Source organism: Melospiza georgiana, chromosome 3 (genome assembly GCF_028018845.1).
Source record: "Melospiza georgiana isolate bMelGeo1 chromosome 3, bMelGeo1.pri, whole genome shotgun sequence".
Classification (NCBI taxonomy): domain Eukaryota; kingdom Metazoa; phylum Chordata; class Aves; order Passeriformes; family Passerellidae; genus Melospiza; species Melospiza georgiana.
In genome coordinates this window covers 33,878,960-33,902,493 of record NC_080432.1, presented here as the reverse complement: position 1 = coordinate 33,902,493, position 23,534 = coordinate 33,878,960, and the positions used below count along the sequence as shown (strand labels likewise).

The 23,534-nt window shown below is 36.5% G+C and overlaps 1 protein-coding gene across 1 annotated transcript in view; it reads right to left on the bottom strand.

Moving 5' to 3' along the window:
- Window positions 1-23,534, bottom strand: part of USH2A (usherin) — a 372,550-nt gene that overhangs the window by 327,125 nt on the left and 21,891 nt on the right. Inside the window, exons 3-8 of the mRNA XM_058020039.1 lie at window positions 14,742-14,877; window positions 13,490-13,553; window positions 10,844-11,138; window positions 9,390-9,574; window positions 6,104-6,325; window positions 4,701-4,794 (exon numbers count right to left, since the gene is read on the bottom strand). Coding sequence (XP_057876022.1) covers window positions 4,701-4,794; window positions 6,104-6,325; window positions 9,390-9,574; window positions 10,844-11,138; window positions 13,490-13,553; window positions 14,742-14,877 — 996 coding nt within the window. The remainder of the gene's footprint in view (window positions 1-4,700; window positions 4,795-6,103; window positions 6,326-9,389; window positions 9,575-10,843; window positions 11,139-13,489; window positions 13,554-14,741; window positions 14,878-23,534) is intronic.

The following is a 23,534-nucleotide window of genomic DNA, read 5'->3' as shown; positions in this document are numbered from 1 at the left end:
TATCCCAAACATAGTAGTTGAGAATTGCAAATCAAGAGATTTAGCGTTTGGTTCTTGGCTACCACATGGAAAATGAATAAGTACATTTCCAAGAAGCCCAGGGCAAGGTTTAGCAGTAGATTTACAGAAGATGTCAATGCTTAACAAAACCAACATTCCTCTGTAATTGTAACACACAGAAACATGCAGATGTCCTTGTTCTCAGTTACATCTAGGCTCTTCAGAAAACATCTTAAATATATGGTTTTCCTTATGGCCAATAATAAGCACACCTTCTTATATATGGTATCTGAACTTCTCACCATCTGTGAAAAGTTTACTGAGAAAACATAACATGGAGCCAGGTGGCCAAAATACCAAGCCTAATTTGGCCCAATTCATTAGTCTGAAACTATGATTAAAAACTGATTTCCAACAATGCATTTAAGATGTGTTTTTTTTACTAAAATTGTTATTAGAATTTTAAAAGTACACTCCTGTAAGCACTGTTTTTTCTCTCTTAATAATTATACTGGAAGAAGAAAAATAACCATTATGGTAAAATTTACAACAGAGAATCCTGTATATAACTAGTGTCAAAAATGGAAAAAAATATCACTTAAAGCATACTTATGGTACCACCAGTGACTTGAGCCTAAGCCTTTATATACCAAGTTCATTTTCAGGCCCAAGAATTCTGTGGACAGTATCTCTGAAGAAACAGTTAACAAATATCCAAAGAAATACTTCAGACAGCAACAGTAAAAATACTTTAAAACTTGCAATAAGTCATCATTAACTAGAACTTTTTATTCCAACACTTTTTAAATATCCTGCTGCTTGCCTCTCAGTGGCATTCTTTTATATATATATGATTTTATGTGGAATTAATTCCTATTCTTCCTTTTTGTAACCTATGTAGGAGTTTACAGCCCACTCTGAAAGCTCAGTTGCAAAAAACATGTACATACACACCTACAGTACTTATACACATGCTTCTGAAATGCACGTTATCAAAAGTACACAATTTAAAAATCTGATAAAGTGACACTGAGACTAGAATGCCACCTTCTCAGGCATTTTGAAATGCTGACTTGTCTTTGAAAAGCTCTATTATGTATAGCATCCATGTTTATTTATGCTGCCCTCTAAGTGTTGACTGTAATGGGATAATTAATCATATACAATTCTTTCCTTCCTACAAGATCCTCTTCTGTATCCAAGACAGTTTTGATTTCCTCCTGGCTTTCACCAGCACCCTCACCTCAGCATTTGAATATCTACCAAGACAACACATGAACTACATCTTTCTCTTGTCAACTCCCCAGTGATCAAAGAGCTTTTAAACTTAAAAGCCAGGTTTTACTAGAGAAAGGAAAAAAAAAAAAAAAAAAAAAAAAAAAAAAACCACACAACCAAATTTAGAACACTAAGTGACTCCAAGAGACCAAAGAAGACAGAATAGAAATGAAAAGTGTCTTATGGGGTTTCATCCCAAAGCTCCATGTACCAAAAATTGCATTTTTTGCTGGCCTACTTGTTTCTGCAAGTGAGAACTCTGTTATTGAGTCTACTGTAGTTAATATTTACAGCTCCTCATGTACTATTTATGATTAATTCCAACATCTAACATGATATAGACTGACCTTTAACTAAGGTTTACATAGATTCTTCTGTAACAATATGAAACACCTTACTTATTCAATTCTTGATAAAACAACATATGCCATATCCACTTTTCAGACCTTAGATGTTTAAAACCATTATGGAAAACTCTGAAGACCTGAAACCTTTACTGCATCCAGTCATTTTCTCACTTCCATTCATATCTTCTCAAGCATTTCTCAGAGTGGCTTTATTTATTTTAAATTTTCTTTTCTATTATGATTTCTATACTTATTGCTATATATTTTGCCATTACCTTTCTCTATTAAGTTCCATACAGTTGATTTAAAAGAGGCCCTGACGTTGCAATGTAAGGCTAACCTTGCTTGACTCTCTTGTTCTTTCAAGAGCTGTTTCCAGCTCATCATGTCACAGCGTGGGAAGTTTTTGAACATACTTTTCCTCAAGTCTAAAAGCTAATCTTTGCATACAAATATTACCAAAATCTGGACTCCACTCTCAGCCCCTCAGTTTCCATTTGTAAAAGGAAGAGCTGTCTTCCAAAGCTGGACCCAAGGCATTCAGAGAACAATTTGTAAATGAAGAAGCTGAACATTTTTTCCAGAAAATGAGATACAAGCTTAGTGAGGATTAATTTCCTCTTTTTTCATAACCTGGCCCCTCAACATTCACAAATCATTCTTAAGCAACCCCTTCTTCTCATCATCTCAGATTTCATAGGAACATATTTCAACATGATTCTTACCAAAATGGAACTCAAGAAAAAAAAAATCCAGTTGGTATGTCAGATTTCATAATATAGTGATGCAAATACCTAAACTAAGATTTCTATTTGTAATACTTACGCAGATTTTTCATTTCTGGTATTGCTTTGCTGCCCAACAGCTAGCCAGATGTAAATGCCAGATAAATTCAAGACAGTAATTTTAGTTGTATTAAGTGTAAATCTGACAAGGACATACTCTGCCATATGTAAAAAGCTTTTCAATGATCTCTGATTTCTAGTAAAAGACATTGAACAAACCCATCCTAAAGCCAAAAATTTTCTTATAGCCCCTCAGTTGTGGCGACTTTGCTAATACAAAACTTCAGTTAAAAAAAACCTGCTTGCCGATAGTGCTATTTCTTCTCAAAAATATTTTCTTTTTCTCTACCAAAAAAGTTGTATTTGGAAATTTGCTTCACCAAATGCTTACTTAAACCAAAAAATATATAAATAAATAAATTTATTTTTACAGTTCCTAATTCACTATGATGGGAGCTAAAGAAACAGGTGTAAATCTATCAGACAGAGTTTTATCATTGCCAGTGATAATCAAAAATCAGGATGGACTTTTGTTTTAAGTGTTAGCCTTACCAAAAGAAGAAAAAAAGAAAAGAGAAGAAAAAGAAAAATATTAAAATCTTTAGGCTGTTTGGATTCCATATAAATCTTTGATAAAATTCAAAGTAGTTAGTGATATATTTCAAAATACTAATTCTATTTTATTACTACTGCTATTTTATTTCATACTTAATAGATACTGACATGGTTATTAAAGAATGAGAAAAATAATTAAACAACATCCTTATTGTACTCTGAATTAATACAGTTAATTCAAGCACTTCAATTATAGTTACAACGCATATATGCCAAATCAAAGATGCGACACCCAGTGGAACAACCCATTAACATTGACAAGAAATATCTGATAAGGCAGATACATCATTAAAATGTATTTGGTTTGTTTTCACAAGGTAGCATAAGTCTTGCAAGAGTGCTTGGTGAACTTCCAGTTCTTATTAAATATTTATAATTAATCCTTACAAAGTAACGTTTCACAATGTGTGTTCTAATTAAAGGGACATTGTCAGCTTGAATTTTTTTTTCTGATTTGACCCATCTAAAAACTTGCAATTTCAGTTCAAGTCCCATTTAGACTGGATATCCTACACTTCTGCTTAAGAAATGGGAAAACTTAAAACCCCTATGAAATTTTACAAGAATCTTTCACACAATCATGAGCACGGTATCAAATGCTCTGAGGTTACCTCTCTTCACTCTGCTCCTGCAAGCACAGACTGCTTGGGGCTTTTTTGATGTGTGATTAGTCTCCCCGTTGCTACTGCTGTTGCTACTCCACATAACCCCTTCTTAATTTTTAGAAAGGCTACTTCCAAAAGGCATAAATGTAGCAAGGAGTACATCACGTTCTCACAATGGAAATCTAACACGTAGTGAGATTGAGGGATTCATTCCTTTGATGTAGCTCATTTTTTCTTAACCTCAACTTTTTTTCCTTTTTTTTTCCTTTGAGATAAATAATTAATCTAGGGAATCTTTTCTTTGAGCAATTTTTTTTTTTTACTCATACATCACAGTTCTGCTTTTGTGAAGTTGTATGCAAACAGCTTCTAAGAAAAGCAAAGGCTGCATGAAATTACTGGAAAGTGGTACCATTGAGCTCTCCTCCACATATTTATCTAGAATACTATGACTTACAGTAATCAAACCCACTTTGGTTCTTCCATGGCCAAGAATTATAAAACTGTTAGAATTACAAATGAAAATTACAATTTTGCATTTGTAGTGCTTTGGATTGCATTATTGACCACTTGAACTCTTTGTTTCCTTTCAAACGAAACTAAATCGAAAGCTGAACTCCAGGGCTTTGCTTACTGCATCCCACCTGTTGAATGGGTCTGGAGTCCACAGGAGCAGACTAAAATTACTATGGATAGTACCTTCACCCTACAGGACTCTTGCTACTTGCTACAGCAGGCAGAGACAATCTTTATTAGACGCTCACAGTCTAATCTCAGGTTTGCACCTCATGTTTGAAAGTGGCATAATCTCTAATAAAAAGTCAAATCCCTGAAGACAACACTCCTGATGGTCTGCGACGGAATGGCTTTTGGTGAGGGTGGAGAGTGGAATACATCTTTTTCCTTAATTGATACAAATCTGCCACAGAAAGTTTCCCTCTGAAAGACAGGCCTACACTAACACACACATACACTAACACACTCATACTAACACACACTCTTTCCCAGGTCTGAAATCCCAGTGCTGAGGCTGTTCAGAGGTGGCACAGACAGACGAAGATGAGACTCACATTATTTCCTTCTGTATAGCTTTCCTTGACACACAGACACCTGTATGGTTTCACAGCTGTGTCACAATCATCAGCATGGCCATGGCAATTACACCTGAAAGAACAATAGGCGGTGTCAAAAGTTAGAACGTGAAAACACACCTGTGCAAAAACATACTAAACAGTCACAAAGTCAATTTTGTGTATTACATAGCCTGGTTCTTTAGTAAGAACAAATAAATGTCACTGAAGAGAATGTTCTTAGGTGCAGTAAACTACAAAAGATTACTTCACTCAATATATTTTTAAGCATCAACAATTGCTTTTGAAGAAAGTAAAAACCAGCATGTAGTAGAGCTACTCTTGCCTTATATGATATGTGATGAAAACTGTATTTCAGTATGTAACATTGATATGTAAGTTTTTATTAAATAAATTACAATTATTCATCAATATTAAAACTTCCAGTGTGGCTCTAGTTTTTCAAGAAATCTTAACCACATCAGGAATAATTATGAATTTTAACCCATTTTATCTCTATTAAAATTTCCAATTCTTACTAAAATAAAATCTGTATAGGGTCTTAATAGACAATAACCATACCACTCTACCTGCAAGGCTGCTCTTCTGGAGGCATGACACAGCTTTGCAAATTACAGCTGAAATTATTTTACTGTAACATCATCACCAATGTAAAGCTGTTTTAGTAAACGCATTATCATAATACATCTAAATCAATAATCAAAATATATTAATAAGATAGAAAATTTTAAAGTAAACAAGACTTCTAACAGGGCACTTTCTCTCAAAATGAGAGCTACCAATATAATTTCAGGAATAACAATATTCAGGAATACTTACAAATCTGCACCATATGCTTCTTGGAAACTATTTCATTGCCAAATTTGCATATTATTTCCAGGGCATAATTAGTCCCTTCACAAGACAGCACACTTATAACATACAATAAAGTTGTCAGTCACAGATAGTACAACAGTTTTACTGACAGCTACCCAATTTTGAAAGGAAAACTCCAACTAAAACAAAGGAAGAGCTCTGCATGACTGCTAAAATTGCCATGTCTGGGAATCTATAGCTTGGAAGACTAACTGAAATAAAGCATAAGCCATTGTTTCAGACATAAGCCTTTGCTTAGAGGCATTGGTAATTCCAAGGAAAGGATTGCTTTTGACAGATTTGTGTAATAAGTACAATTAATTGTAAAAAAAAAAGTGAGGAAACAGTTTTACAAAACAGTACACCAGTCATTTCCAACTTGATATACTGCTTCAGACCAAATTCCTTTCTCAATCATAGATGTAAAAGCAAAACAAGTAGATCGAATTTTAGGCAGGTCCCTATATGCCATGCAGAGTAACAGTCAGAGACAGTGCTGGATGTGGGAAGAATCACATAACACTTACCTTCCACTGACTGTAACTTCATTAACTCCATAGTACCTATGCCTAAAATTTACCCAAGGTTCACTAGTGTGATACTGGCCACGGAGATGAATCCTCACTTGTGTAGCTTTCACAAATTCTTGAAGAGATGGAGTATTATAAAAATCATTGTAACCAGGTCGGTGATTTGGTTCCGGAGTAAGAACACTGAAAGTTAGATTACCACGAGAATACGGTGTAAAGCTGTTTAAATAGAGAGGAAAACAAATTAAACTCAAAATATTACATATTTTACAGATTCTAGCCCCTAACATACTGTTTCTCAGACAGGGTCTCAACTGTAAATGGTAGTTTCATGCTTTCTGAATAAAAATTCTTATGTCAGTGGATTTCCAGTCACCAGAATTCAAGATGGGGAAAAGAAATGTTCTCTATATGACTGTTTTGTCTGTTAAACTACCATGCTCTTCTCCAAACCCAAAATTTCCAATTAAAAGTAAAGCCTTTACCAGGCAACTTCAAAATATGATTAAAGTGTGATTGATACAGTGTCACCGGCACACATTTTCAAGAGATTTAACACACTGTCCTTGAGAAACACGAACTAGGCTTGAACCACATAAGGAAAACATTCAGTCGACTAACACAATAATTAATAGGCTTACGTTGTTAGTAATACACCTGCTAAACACATTAAAAAAAACATACAGAAACAATTGTCATATTTTGAATTCCAGAGTCACGGGACCATATTATCAACTCCTCTGATGATATGGTTAGAAACACATGCTACCTTCCAGCAAGTGAAGGACAAGATAATGTGATGGAAAGCAGTAAGACTGAGAATAAAACCACATATTTGAGCCCAGGAAGGGGAAGGACAGTCCTGAGAATTCAAGTAAAACTGAGTAAACAAGTAGATACAAAGTGCACGTTTGCACAACTTGGTACAAATTATGTCATCTTGGTCTGTGTACTAGGCAGAGTTTAGCCTCTGGAAGAGAAAAGAAAGTCTGCTTATTTGCACACCTACATGGGATCATTAAAAATAGATATTACATTATCACGTAATCACCTGGCACCTGACATGCAACACTCAAAAAATGTCACTTGAAAATATGTCAGTTTTTGAAAGATGAGATTTCTAGTTAGGCTAGGTCTGCTGAGCCAAGCTCTTCTGTCTTCATGAAGGATCTTTGAATTTCCTGAGTTCCTAATCCAGTTCAGTGCTTCACAAAAATCTCAGTGGAATATATCTGCTTCTCTAGGTGATTATGCCTTCTCTTTCCCTCCACAGAAAACTAAATAAAGTATATTTTTTCCATGTCGTATAGAACTGTAATGGAAATGCTTAGACAGGTACAAATGGCAGATAAACAACACCATGTTGGTATGGAAGCATCAGAAGGAACAGCAGAAAGATTGTAAGGCTGATGGCAACTAGATAAGCAGGTCATCAAGATTTTAGGGCATCTACATGCAGTTTCTCAGGAAAACAAAGGAGATTCTAAAATAAGGGGCAGCCAATATTCAGACTAAGCAAAGATTCAAGCCTCTGATAGGGGGATAAAGGACAGTGAGCAACTCCTAACTTACATAGGTGGTACAGGATGGAGAAACAAAAACCTTAATCACTTTCATTTCCTAAAGGACACAAAAGAGAGTCCATTCAGTACTAGCATGTGATCACCAAAACAAGAACCATCAAGTTACGGTAAGGATTTCAAAACCAAGGTCGTTTGTCTTCCATGTAAATCCAGGGAATCCTAGATAGACCACTAGGACACAAGGACACTGGTGTCTAAATCCTGGACAGACAATCTGGACATGTCTTGGCAGCTACAAGTTTGTGGGTATGAAAGAAAGAGAGAGAAACAAGTTTTGTTTTACAATAAAATCCTCCAGGGAACTCTGTTACACTGCTGACATAAATTTGGGGCTTTGTTCCAACAGTAGCTACTCTTTAAGCACACAGAATATTCACCAATATATGTCTTATCACTTAAAGCTTTCTGTACATCAGCTGTACCCAAAAATTATTCATTCATATCATTTCCTATCATCATTTACATTTTAATTGAAGGGGAGAAACTGTGTTGCTTAGAAAACAGTCCATTTATTTATGGAAACAGTCCATATTTAACTCCTCTGCTCTTTTTTAAAATTATAAAAATTCATATTTTGGGGTTGAAAAAGATATTGCACCTCCCTTATTTATCCAAAAACATCTGTCTTACTTAAGATATTTCCCTTTTCCTCTACCCTCTGCTTCAAAGATCAGCAATAAAGCTCAGATTTCTTTCCAGAAGAATGGTGTAACTCAAATGACCTTATGCTCCTCTCCTCAGAATACTGAACTCCTGGAGAACAGACAAAGATGCTGACACTTGAAAAGTCTTAGAAAGGTAGAAAAAGTGGGGATAAAAAAAAAGGCAAAGTACCTACAGCACCTGGAAAAGTATTTTCTCACTGATTTCCAGCCAAGTACTAAACAAATCTAATACTGACTGGCATCTGAACTCAGGCAAGAAATAATGCAGTTGAATGTATGCAGGGGCAAAATTTCAATTATATATATGTATGTGTACATACACAGATATGTGTGTGTGATAAGGTAACATATTAACTATTATGTACGTTATACACTATATATAGTAAATGTATATTTTATATATTATACAGCTTTCAATTTTCACATGTTAATTGAAAGTAAAAGGGCTTGCAATGTATTTCTAAATGGTAATAATCCTTCTTGCCTCTCCTCCCAGAGTTTTATATCACTTCTTGCTTAGAAAGATGAGAAAGCTTCAACTCATTTTTTACAGGCATTGCATAACACTAGCAGGGTTGAATGACTGGCTTTTGTACTTCAGTCTGGCCTCGTTCCTAAGCTTCGGAACAAGTTGCCCTCTCAGAGATCAGAAGGTAGACTTCCATATTTACTAGACTGTTTAGAACAATGTTATATTAGTACCTTCCTCCACTTATCCTCTCAGTGTTCTGCAATTCTACTGACAATAGCCATCAAAAAACTAACAAGTAACATTTTGAAACTCTGCCTCAAAAATAACAGAGGAATCAATTGACTCAGACTCATAAATTATTAAAATCTGATAAAAATTACAGGAGACTTTTTGGCAATTTTGATTTGAAAGGTCATGTTTAGGATCTTTGATATATTCAGCAATCCATAACAAATGACTGTACCAAATTAAAAGATTCTATCTCATTGGGACATATCAGTGAATCGTGTCAGGATGTTACCTGTTCAAACCATCTGTTTTATGCAGATAATACTCACTCATACCTATGCATCTGGAGACAGTTGACAGAATCTGGTTTTTCCAGAGATCCATTGTTCTCCATTTCAAAAATACTGCAATTTCTAGCAAAATATTGCCAGTCTTCCCATTCTAGATCATCTCTTTTTTTCCTCTCAATTTTTATTGCTTCAGGGTGTGGGCTAAAGAACTGCAGTATAATATAGAATACCTACAAAAAGATAACAAATTTATGAACTGATATTAATGGCTAAGTTGTAAAACAATGAGAATGTAAACCTTTTTTTTACTGTAGCTATACAGTCTGCTTTACCACTCATAGACAGAAGTAGCCATATTTCACCCCACATATTCCTAACTAAAGCCAGAGAGAATCTTTTTTGTTGAACAAGCTCTTTGATTTCTCAGACACTATCAGACAACTACTGAACTACTGCATCAGAACTTTACTTTTTTTCAAAGACTGAAAATGCACTACAAAGTCAGGTACACAATTTGTTAAAGCCATGTTATTTTGGTAAAAATGAAAGTTGTAACTTTGTGGTTCCAAATATTCAACAAGTTGTTTGTCTGACAGCAGGTAAGTTTTTTTTTTTTTAATTCTACATATTTTTAGCTCAGAATCTCATCAAATACCTTGTTTTAAACAACACTTCCCTCAGCATACTGCTTAAGCAGAAGTGTGTGTACCAAATAAGCAAAAGTCAAGAGTTTCACATTCATTTAAAATCACTTTTAACTAAACAACAAATGTTTACATACGTAGCCAAAGCCTGTCATCATATTCTTTCCCTACTCACCAATAATTAAAAAAGAATAGGCCAGAAAGAATACACAGAAATTTGGTGAATTCCCTACTGTGAATGCAGCCCCTGTTCTGATATGTCCCTGTTTCCAAGACATCCTGACATTCTTCAAGAGCCTAGTGGAGGCTTAGGAGCAATATGGCCTCTTCAATAACTACACCTGCTTATTTTCTTCTTTCCTCCCACATATGCCTTGGGAGGATAATCTATCACCTCCAGAACATCTACAAACAGAAACACCCTCTAATATGTCAATGTGCATTTGATACATTAAATTTCGTTTATCTGCAGTCAGTTTTCTACCAGCAGGTACAAAACAAGCACCTTAAGTTTTAATAGAAATTAAAATAAAAGCTGAAATTTACAAAAGTGGAGTTAAGAGACAACAATCAGTTTCCAAATACTGGTGCCTTCACACAGGATCAACTCTTGTGTTTCTACTCTAGATTACTGCTGGTTAAAACAGGCACATCAAAAGAGAATGCTGAGAACCATAATGCATTTTGTTGACTTTTGCACTGTTGCATGCCAATAAAGGAAACTTTCTTCCTGGTCCTCTAAGGATAACATTGTAAAGCATAAGGTTTGAATATCCTCAAAACTGCAACGTGATATCTATAAAAATCTTTCCTTAGTCTTGTTTCAATAAATGGCAAACGGCATCTTCCCATTACCTGATACTGTCCATTTTGTAAATCTATTGTGATTGAAACACCACGATCCAGAGCTGCAGTATTAGCAAACACAGATGAAATCCAAGTGGTCCCAATGTCATTATCATTGATGTAGTGGAGAGGGTGGGCTTCTGCATCCAGCCTCAGCACCCTGTCATTAGTGGTATCATCTGCACCATTAGGGATGCAGTACCTCTGTATCAAAGGGTGTACCCGGGGGTGACTTCCAGGACAGCGGCACTCAGACTGCGTATGAAGATGAGGGAATTTTCCAGAGAATACTTCCAAAATGTCTCTGTCACAGCATAGAGAATAGTAATTAGATACGTGACAACAAGAACAAATGTCACTTTGTGCATCTAGGTTCATAGATTAAACAAAATTCAGGTTAGATTATAGCAGAAGCCCTAAACTCCTGATGTGAACTCGTAAGAATGGGGCACTCAGCTAGGAGTGAAGGCTCCCCCAAGGTCTCTACATTATCAATGGTAGCAGTAGGCATCTTCAGAAAGTACCTGGGAAGAACCATCCTGGAGCTCCTTCCATTGCCCTTGGTGTCTGAAGAGCATATGGAGTTCTTCAGACACCAAGGGAAAGAAATTCTTTGGTAAGAGGTCTAAAGCTAAACAGAACAGATTAATCCCACCATAGATGCGAGGAGAAAAATTCTTAACATTTTATTGCAGCATCATGTCTGACTCCAATCAGCAGTCTGGATTCTGTTCTTAAACACACCATAGTGCCAATGTACTGCCTGTAACCACAGTGAAGTTCAGTGTTTGCACTCAAATCCTCCCAAAAGACCAGCTTGAACAATATCATATTGTACCTTAGGAAATCTGGATAGAAATATTTTCACTTTTAGTTAATTTTTATGAAGATGTCCCCTTTTTTAACTGCAATCAACCTAGTCATGTCAAATCATTGAGATACTTCAGTTCCCTCTGACATCATCATCTGCAATAAATACAAAGGTAGGTAGGCAGGCAAGCAAGCAGATACATGGATGACATGAACAGTTCTTTATCTGCTCATTGCTGATACAAAGGAAGGATTTTATGAGTTTAGAAGAGACTGAATTTTTTTATTTAAACCTTGTAACTTTTCCCATTTTCCTACTTGATCAGTAAGAACGTAATTTTGTGTGCTTATTAAGCAAACAAATACTTGCTAGCTGCCACTACAGCTTTCACAGAACCCAGAGTTACACAACTTTTTACGTATCCATAGCCTAAATTAATTGGTATGCAGGCAAGACTTTTCCTCCCAAAGACTTTTCCTCCCAGTTTATCCCAGAGAAACATTTTGCACCATGCTATTTGTGGATATAACATCAAATCTAGAAAGACATCAGTAGGTAAAAACAGTCTGTAAAATACCTTAATTTTCAATTGTTAAGCTTTATTCATTTTACTGACCTAAATTGTAGTTCAAAAGATTTGACAAGCATTGCTCTGAGAAATACAACCACCGTGATTTTCATAAAACTTGGAATTCAGATTCACATTAATGCTTCCAATTCACAGGAGCTCAGTTCATCATAATGTCCTGCAGACAGCTGAGCTCTGAGGAATCTGCTCTACATCTTATTGAAAGACTATCATTAAGTAGCCTGAAGGTCTGCAATTCTGAGTGTCATTGTGCACAGCCTCCCCGGAAGCACCAAGCAGACAAACAGGACTTGACTACTTCTGGCCAGCCTGAAACGACTGGATTAATCCAGCATGAGCTGGATAACAAAGGTAACATCTCTTTGTAATGTGCTAGGAAGGGAGGCTGGAGGGCAACAGAAATTGCAGTGGCAACAGTAATTTGGCCTCAGGAACACAGGAAGTCAAAGCAATTGCCCAGGGCTCTGTGGGCTGAGGGAGCTAAGTCATTGGTGGCTTATGGTGACAGCTTCGTCTGAAGAGCAAGGGACAGTGGCACCTCAGGGCAGGGGTGTGTGTGTGGGGCAGGGGAGCACCAAGACTACCTGACAGGGATACCATGGGGAAGTGAAACCAGAGGAAAGCAACAGCTAAGCACGGGGAGCCAACCTTCCAGCCACAAAGCCAGCATGCCAATCCTAGGAATGGCTGTCCTGCCCATCAGACTGGCATCTGAGTGGTCCAGTTTTGACCCTGCAGCTCCCTTCCTTGCCCTACCGTTTACACACAGCTCGGGGGAAGCTTATCAAGTCTTATCCACCAGGACTAAGCTTATCAGCACACACTATTATGACAGAATTATGATGAGTAGGTAACACCTAGACAGTTTATAAGCATTGAAATCTAGCAACTGGATCTACTCTCTGCAGAATACATACTAAGTCAGGTTGTAGCAAGGACAACAATAACAAGGAGAGCACATATTTATGACAATGTTTGCTTCCCTACATATACACTACACACACCACTACATACATCAAGCCTATTTAAGCAACAGTTCAAAAGGAAAACACATTCAGTTGTTGAATTTATTTTAACTCAAGATTTTTTAGATTAAAGGTAATCTTTGAAATGAGGCTCAGGGAACTACATCGTCACAAGCAATTATCTAAAGGAAACATCTGAAAACCACTACACTTTGGGAAATAAGCATATTGTTATCTACACTTCTTTCTCACCACACTCTTATTTTGCTACAAAAATAAAAGTTCTTTACCTGTTTGTAAGTGCCACTGAGTAAAATCGAAAATCTTGCATTCTTCCAACAAATTGCTCTAAACCTAAGGAAATATACTATAAATAATCTATTGAGCAGAAGGCAGCTTTGCACTGCATGAGAGCACCTTTAATTCAGCACTCAGAAATCTCTCTTGCACAATTACCCCTCCTGAATGAAACCATCTTGGGCCTGGACAAAACTATAGAGGGCAGTGACTTAATTTTTTTGATAAAAAAGAATGATTTATAATAACTTTATAAGAACATTTTGTACCTATCTCTTTTCTGATTAGAGAGGTGGCACAGGGACCGGCTCATTAGACAGAAGTAATGAGCCAGTCCATGTGCCACCTCTAATTAGAGAAGAGATACAGTAGGTACAACTGTACCTATCAATTTATACAATAAAGATAAAAAGCATTTTAAAAGATTCCTTTCTTTTACATGATTATTAGCTATCCAGCATTCAGAATCAAAATCACAACAAAGTACATTTCCAAATACAAGCTTTAAGAAATGGGGAACAGACTACTTTCTTGCCCAAAGCCACAATAAAACTTTTTATGGGACATATTTTTAGAACCAACTTCAAATTGTGCATGTTCCTGAAGAGCAATAGTTAGTGTTCTTATACCTGCAGAGCCAAGAATTAGTGAAAAGTAACCAAACATCCCCCACTGTTCTTCAATGATCATGTCATGAAATAGAACATATAAAACTCTACATGTAGATGAAGAGTAAAACTTCCAGGCATTACTAGAGGCTGAAAGATTCTCATTCTGCCATGGTTTAATGAGTATTGATAAAACTGAAGAACACAGACAGCCAGAAACCTTCAGCTCTCTTCCTGACTCTGCAGAGAGAGTAGTCTAGTCGCCATGCAAAATTCCATTCTGAAACAGAATATATATTACCTATATTTACTCAGAAAAACTACAGGCAGAAATTATTGGAACAAGTCACTTTACATACATGTTTTAGAGAATTCAGGAAAACCCATCATATAAATTATTATCATCTACCAAACATCAATATATTCCTATACATAGATGTTTGGTAGATGATCATAATTTATTCTATCTTCAAGCCAATCTTTTGAGAGAGATAATTGAAAAATACGAATTTTCTTCCACAGTAAGGTATTACTTCACACCATATATGTAACTTAAATTACTCACACGCTTCTTCTAACCACATAATGTATATTTTGATTATTCCAGTGCATTCCACTAAAGTACTACAAGATTTACCTGTGAAGCTTTGTCCAATTTGCAGAGTACCATCATCATCAGTATCTATAACTGTTCCCATAAGAGTCCTTGAATCAAAAGCTGTGTTATCATCTTCCCAACCATTCAAAAAGAAACTAATTCGGCTGTGATGCACCTATAGAATCAAAGGGGCAAACACATGCTTTATCATGCAATCACTTTAATTTCTCTACATTTTTTTGTCTATCACTGATTAACTGGTAACATTACCTCAGGCCATTTGTTGTGTGTCTTTATTTTTGGTGCCTACTGAAGCAGTTACCTCTTTTTCATTAACCTATCACCACAAAGATGCAGAGGGTATAAAATTTCTACAGGGGTTAAAGAAAGAACTACAGCACAGGGATCTGGTGGAGATGGAGGGGAAGGGAGGAAAAGAAGGGCGGGTGTGTTTCACAAGGTACAAGGCTGGTTACAGCTCCACCACCACTTTGGGCCATGGGCACATGTTACAGCTGTCACAGCTCTTCTCATACATCACTTCAAACAGGCCTCAAGGGGCTGCACACCATGCTCAAGATAATAAAACACTGGCCTCCAACAGCCCCCAAAATGCCTCCCTAACCCAAACATGCTTCTTCTACAAGGGCTGAAGGGAACGGTATAGGAACTGCCTACATCTGCTTTACACCCACTGGGTAATTCCCTTTCATCCAGGGAACCCTTGGCTAGGAATATGCACTCAGCCAGCACCCCAGGGCACTGTTTTCTGCAAGTGCTCCCTTTCCTGCCAATTCATTTTAAATCTGAGCTAACGTTCATAGAAATTCTTTATGGCATTCTCCCAGCTCCACAAAGTCACAAGATGCTGAGCTTTGACAAAGTTGGGGTTTTTTTTGCATTAGAAATGCTCAGACTTAGGTTACCCAAAATTAGGAAAAGTTTAATAACATGGGAGTACCTCTCAGCCTTACATTATATGAAATTCAGTATTCTCATTTTAAAAATCCAGGCCCACACAAACTGAAAACCAAAAGTATTATGGCTATATTCATTAATGAAATTAATTATAGAAACTAAGTTGGACTTACCAAAAATTTTTATTTCAGTAAGTTTATTTGCAAAAAAAATTAAATTACTTGGGTTTTAGCAATGTTTAGCTTGCATAAAGCTTTTTTCACATGATAACTTGGTAGCTTTAAACTTTTGAAACACCATTTTGCTGCTGCCAATTAAGAGAGTATTATTTTAATTTTGTAGGTACATATGCCTCGTGAATCAAGTCTATCAAGACAAATAAAACTAGAGTGCTTTAGCCCATCTTGACAGTCATGCCAATCAAAAGAAAATAAACCTGGAATTACTGCTTCCATAAGAACAATACCTATGTGAGGACACAGAAGGCTTACAAGCCAGAATAATTTGTTGCAAAAAAAGGAAAGACAGAACTTATTTACCAGTTAACAAAATATCAGCTTGAAAACCACAATATAAGCACACACAATACTACTCTGATAATAAAATCTTTCAAATTTCAGACCAAGATAAATGGACACAATTATCTATAAATCTGAGCTCAGATGATCAGCATCTGTGCCTTGAGCAACATGAGCCTATCAGCATTTTAAGAAAGAAAACATGAAATAAAATGGAGGGGTTTGTTTGGCTTTTTTTCTTTTGGCTTCACACAAGATTGTACAAATGAATTTTTCCTCCTTAAACTGTACTTTCAAACATAAACATGTATGCTGAGCTTTATTGCCATTTCCAGATTCAGTCAATATTTCCCAAATTTAGACAGGAATATTTATTGCCCTTCCACTGATGGAAATTTGAAGGCTATTATCATAATTACTAAGCCTTGAGATTTGTTCAAAAAGTTATTGCATATGAGTTTCACCGCTCAAAATACATCTCTCCATTTTAAATTATCTTTTGTGTTGACACATCAATGACCTAAATATAACAATTTCTTTATTTAATTTTAATACAAAGCCCTCTAAACATCTGATGCCCTATTTGCAAGAGCCTAAGTATACGTATATATTGTGGTTACATTGCATTTTTTCTGCATCACATTTTTTACAGCCTGTTACTGTCATTTGGTGTTTGACTGTTATCATCATAAAAGATACAGGCTTTTCTACTTTGTTATTTGTAGCATTATCTCATGTTTTACAACATCTTTGCACAACATGCCTGCACATGAAATATAACTAGTGAAAAGTTCTCAGTGGTATTAATGCATAAAAAAGAATGTGGTTCCATCTCTACTGTCTTTACCCAGCCAAAAGCTGATGAACAGCCAATTTTCCTTTATCACATTAGCACAGCCATGAGGGAAACACATTTGTTCTAGTCAGCTACACTAAAGATACTATTACCAATCTAACATATACATGTTTTATATCAGCAGTATTCTCAGAGTATGAGGGAGCCAACAATATATTAACACTAGCATGACAGTTTATTTAAGAAAAGAAAATTGTCTCTGTAGAGGGACAGAAGTTAGAAATGTATGGCTAAAGCTCAGTGTCACTGGTCTAATAAAGGTAATAATTCTTAAGCTTTCTTTATAGCAGGTAACACTCCTGTGGCAGCTCTGTCATATCATTCAAATAAAAATGTTGCCTTTTACAAGTTTAAGAGTACCTTTATTTTTAGTCAGATATGAAGCATGTTCCCGCTTTCCTGTTTCCACTGTAAAACATTTCTAAGGGGAATTCAGAAATGGGCATGCTCACCCCCATCAGCTTCTTGAAAACTTACTGTCTCAGGCACAGCTTTATAGGACCTAATTCTGCCTCCCCCTGTGTCAAGCAGAGTGTTCACCTCCATGCACCCCATACTAAAATCAGGGGGTCCATTCATGACTTAAGAGTGACAGAAGTGGGCCCTAAGTGACCAGGTATTTTTACTTGTTGAAAATAGGTGACTAATGACAATTTTAAATCTCCCTCCCCCCTCCCCCACCACCAATCTCTTTGTATTAAATAGGATTTAGAATAGTTGGGTTTAATATAGCACATCCCCAAGGTAGCCCTAAGCACTTTACAATGCTGAATTGGATATCAGTAGTGCAGTGACTGTGTAAGGCAAAGGCAGCAGTCATTATGCATTTGGCAGTAGCTCAATGTAATGATCCCCCTGCTGGTTATTAAAGGGGGTATGAATATCTGACATGGGAGGAAAATGTAGGAGGGAAACCATGTGTGGTATAAAAAATCCCAGTGGCTCTCCACTGTGGGAGGAGAGGAGGTCTCAAAGTTTGGTGTCAGTTTAGACTAAGCTAAATAAGAAAAGGCTGGCACCAAATGGGCTGTTTGATGTAGTTATTTAAGGTCTCCTGACCGTTAGCATTAAATTCCATACAATAGCACAGAACTAAAAGACACTTTCTCTCCTGACTAGGACAACAGGATTATTCCCCAGTTGTCCTTATTAATAATGTTCAATAAGAATTTGCCCCAAGAGAGTAACAAGAGATGGGTAGGAAAGGTTGGCTGTGTGGTTGTGCAGAGCACAGGACCAGAAGCCTGGGACATCAGCACTCTAATACCAGCTCTACAACCACCTCTCACTCCTGTGCTTCCCCATCTGTCAGATACAGCAAATCACCTCTCAAGGAGGTGGCAAGGATTAGTTACTAAGATCCATTTGCTCTGAAACTACATCAGCATCTGCCAACATAGAACTTAATACCAACTCCAAGCAATGGAAAATCCATTTGATGGTGAACTGACGTGGTGAAAGATATCAATACTCTTTCCTCTAATAGCACTCTCGGTGTGATCTGGAAGAGTTTCAAAGATGAGAGGTACAGGGCCAAAGAGCTGACAGGCAAATTCCTTCAGTGCATCCCAAGTTAAGCTTATAGCTCTCTAGCACAAACAAACTGTGCATCAGAGACAGCAATACCAAACAAAAGCACTTCCTAGCAAGGAAAGCTTCCCTGCCATATGGGTCACAGTACTGCAGAATCACAGACAGGGTAAGGTTGGAAGTACCACAGTGGATCATGTGGTACAACCTCCCTGTTCAAGAAAGGGTCATTCCAGATAATATATGGCACAGGATTGTGCCCATGTTACTGCTAATGAGACAGGTACAGGAAATTTATTATAATTTTATTTTCTTACCTAAAGATCTGTGCTCTTCAGATCCTACTCACAAAAACACAACAATGAAATTTAACATGAATTTTGCCACTTGGTTTGGATCAAGTAGAACTGTCATGCAAACAAAAGCCAGTATCTTCACATATTAAGTGCTAACAGAACTGCTAACTTCCACTACCTTGCAGTAATCTGTGTGGCAAAAAAGAAACATCACAACCAAATACTCCAGAGCAGTTGCACTGGTTAAGAGACTATGGCAAAAAGCAGAAGCTCCTTGACTGAAGAATACCATGGGTTCTTTCTTTCTCTTTTTTTTATATAAGCCTTCTATTGTACTGATATTTATAGGTATAATGCATATTGGTATACCAATGTATAAATAAAGAAACAGTCCAACAGTTACAAGTAAAGAGTATAATAGGTAGAGTAAAAATATGTAGTAGTACAATAAAAATTAACAATATGCCCTTTTCAAAAAAACAAAAAAAGCCTAATATTCCTCATTATCAACACAGAGGCAGAAGACATTTTGATACCAAGTAAAAGACACAGTTATACTGACTCCACTTTTTTGAACTACAATGACCCTTTCAAAGCTGAAGCCAGTTTGGGGGAGTTCTGAGACTACAATCTACAAAGTTTTGGCTGTCACATAATAACACCCACATTTATTACCTTGAAATGTACATGTGTAATATCGGGCCCACTTAAGCAACATACGCTTTTTCTTCACACGCATTAATCATCCTGTCATCAAAATGTCCTCTTACATATATATAAAGGCAACTGAGACAATTTTAGTCTCTTCCTTGTGGAATTGAATTGCACCATTTCAGCCAAAATAAATGAAGTTAACGGAACCTTTTTTCAGTGAACACTATGATCTTTTTGCATTAGTAAGATTTTTCCATTACAAGTTGGTCCTAATATTAATACTACCAATATACCTCATGGAAAATGATTTCTAATAAATAAGATAGGAAGGAGAGACATAGAAAAGAATTCTTTATAGTTGATTAAAAAAAATCCCTAAGAATCCCTAAATGTATCACAGCAGAGCTAAAGATCACTAACCAGAGATCAAAGCTTTACAGCACTAAATGACACACAACCAAGGCAGTAGCCTCATTTCCAAATATTTTAATTTGTAATTAGTGTATGCTTCAAAGACACCTGTTTTTCAGTTAGTACAACCTTATCCTTTATGTTATCCTTCCTATTCCAATATTTATTGGCATGGGAAAAATTTATTAAAATATTACAGGTAAATTATAGGGAGTTATTTCAAGACAACATTAATCTTCTCCACTGGTTGAATATGCATTCTTTTTACCCTTACTAATAGGAGCTTCTAGCAACCATAAAATACATTTTAATCCTAACATTTCCTTTCATCATCTTTTGTTCTAATAACTAGATCACAGTGTCTGGCAAGACAGATTAATAGAACAGAAGGATTGCTTCCCAGATTTGCAGGCCATAAATGAGGAGTTCCACAACAGAGAGAATCTGGCACCAAAAATGAAAGCAATAGAAAAAAATCTTTTCCAGTCATTTAAGCCGAATGATACCAACCCTGGCCTACTTCGTTTTCCAGCCAACTTAGTGATGGCAACCACTTCAACTGCAGCTTCAGCTCTTACAGCTATTCAGACCATCACACAAAGTCTCAGATGGAGGGGCAGGACTGACTGACACAGGCCAAACAAGGACCAAAAATGCATCTCCCAGTACTAGAAAATTACTACATTCCAGTACATGTAATGGACACCACTGTTTTCAAATAAGATTAAAAAGGAGCAGTTCAGGGATATACAATATATAACTGACATGAACAAGATTATTCAAAAAACCGTGTATCTGTACACTAAAAATTTTTTTAAATCAAATTTTTAAGTTCAAGATGCAAATTTAGCTAGTTTGCAAATGCAAGTTAAATTTAAAACTTAATACAAACTAAAACACAATGTCCATTTCTCAAATACAAGAAAAAAACCCAGATACTCCCCAAATAAGAGAACAGAAAATAAGCTGTAAGAAAACTCAAGTCTGTTTTCATTTTCCTTAAAATACACCCTATTTGCACAGCAGGCAGTTACTCAGAACTAGAAACAATTATTATAAAGAAGATGATACACAATATGAAGAATTTTAAAATGTTTTATGAGAAGCAGTTAGGTAGCTATACCATTTATCTGTAAGGCAGAAAAAAATGGGGAGGTGGCGGGGGAAGCTCAATTTATTTTCCAAATCAGCAAGCTAGCAGGAATGACCCCTCCCTTTACTTGTATTAAAAACTAAAGCAACTCCAGAATCAATAAAGTTACACAGGCTTTACAGAGATGTAAATAAAAGCAGAAGTTAGCATAAATTATTTGCTTAATCATTCAGAAATAACAAGGAATCAGAGATTATGAGAAATCAGGAGGAGCTGAAACTCACTCAGCTCAAAAATTACTATACAACGTACCATTACAATTGCTTACTGTTACTTAATTTAGTGTGGTTCTTATAAAAATTTCCAGCTAAATATGGCTTGCTATCTGTTAAATTAATCAAGATTCAGAAAACCTTTTTTTCCTTCTAAATGTATTGCAGATTCGTGTCAGGAACTTTCTCAATAAGTCCATTCTATAGAATCAGACAGTGTACTAACACATTTTCTCCCAAGGTGAGAAAACAGATTAAGGTTATGACCAAAATGACAGGCCTGTGGCTTCCTTGAATACTTTAATAGAGTCAACAAATCAACAATGGCCACTGATGACAACAGAGGAAAGAAGACAATAGGTGGAGGGAGGGGAATTAGTGATGCTACTATAATGGTGTAATCAGAAACTTGAGCATAAAAATCTTTTTCACCTTCAACCTGTCTTAATGTGCTCTTTTTACCTGCTCATATAAAGACATACAGCATATTTACCACTGGGGGACATGTGGGTTCATGTATTTCCTCTGCAAAAGCAGGTGAGAAACAGTTAATAAAGCAAGAGTAAAGGGCTTTTGCATATCAAAGAGAGGAGATGCACACAGGTATGTATTTCAGTATTTTCTTGCATAATTGCAAATCTTGCTGAAGCTGCAATTACAAAGGCTTCCACACAGCTTTAATATTTCATAAATGATTTTTCTGTAAAGAGGAAAGGTCAGTGATATGGACTAAGCAAAAGAATTTTGGGGGAAAAACCAGGATGAAACCACTAGCATGAATCCAGGCTTACTTTCAGCTGTCATTTAAGCAGAGCTAGTGACCAAAAACCATATTGTAGCATTTCATATATTTTTTTTTAATCTGAGCACCTATGCATCCCTAAATTGATGAATCAGAAACAGCAGACAACTTTCTGCCACAATTCAACACCTTTCCTCACTGAATAAATTGCAGAATTTACATACCTTGAACATTCATTTTAAAGGATCCTTCCCTAGCCGTCATTTTTGCCTTATTCTCATTTTGCATTATTTGACTAATTTTTACTTCCTCTTTTTTCTCTACTATATTTACATTTAGCTTTAAAAGGAACAACCAAACAAAAAAGAAAAAACAACAGCAACAAAAACCCCAAACAACATGATAAATGTAGTGAATACAGGTGGAATCAGATTCTTGCTCCCAAGTATTATTTTTCTCAAACACTAATACAAACAGGGAACAAATCAGGTTAACCTGGAAAGGAGAGGGGCAGGCACTCATCTCTTCTCTGGTGATCAGTGGTAGGGCCCAAGAGAATGGCATGAAGCTGTGTCAGGGGAGATTTGGGCCAGACACTGGGACAAGGTTCATCACCCAGAGGGTGGTTGGGCTCTGGAACAAGATGCCCAGGGAAGCGGTCACAGCCCAAGCCTGACAAAGTTCAACAAGTGTTTGGACAATGCTCTCAGGCACTCTCGGGGCTGATGCTATGCAGGGCCAAGAGCTGGACTTCTATGATCTGTGTGGGTCTCTTCCAACTCAGGATATTCTACGGTTCTATGACCCCAAGATCCCAAAACTCTTCTACTCTTCCCAAGCCTTCAGGTAATCTATCACCCACCTTATGACTGCTCCAAAACTAAAGAGGTTCCCACAGTTTAACCTCTGCAGATGAGTCAGGATTCCACATCACTCTTAGCCATCTTCTACTCCACACATTACTCACCAACACTAGTACAGACCCTGCTCCTACAGTCCCATATGGCTTAGCCATCCTTACAAAGTACAAAATGAAGCCTAAGCCAAATGTAAAACCTTAGCTGAATGGATAAGTCAAGAATAAGAACTATCACTGTGATGGCATTATTGCTAAAGATGTTTGGGCAGATGTTTTACATACATCAAAGTCTCCTGCGGACTTTTTTTTTATTTTCCCTCTCTCAGAGATAAAGCTTACAACCTTCAAAATAAAAAGAGTTCATTTTTAGTGTTTTGTGTTTTGCATTTAAATTTTTTTTAATCTGGAATGAAAATTGAGACAACAGAGGGAACTTGGCAGATCTAAGGCTTGGCAAGAGATAATGAATTTATATAGCAAACATATGAGAACAAGGATATGTCAGGAGGAATTTGTCTATGAACTTGTTCTCAAACAGACCAGCCAAGACACTAATAACCATGTTAATAGGGATGGGGGTTTGGGGGAGGGAGGGCTGTGGAAACTAAAGAATAATATCCAAGAGGACAAGCCAGCTCAGACAATTTATCTGCATAACACTTGACAGACAAATGGCACCTTCT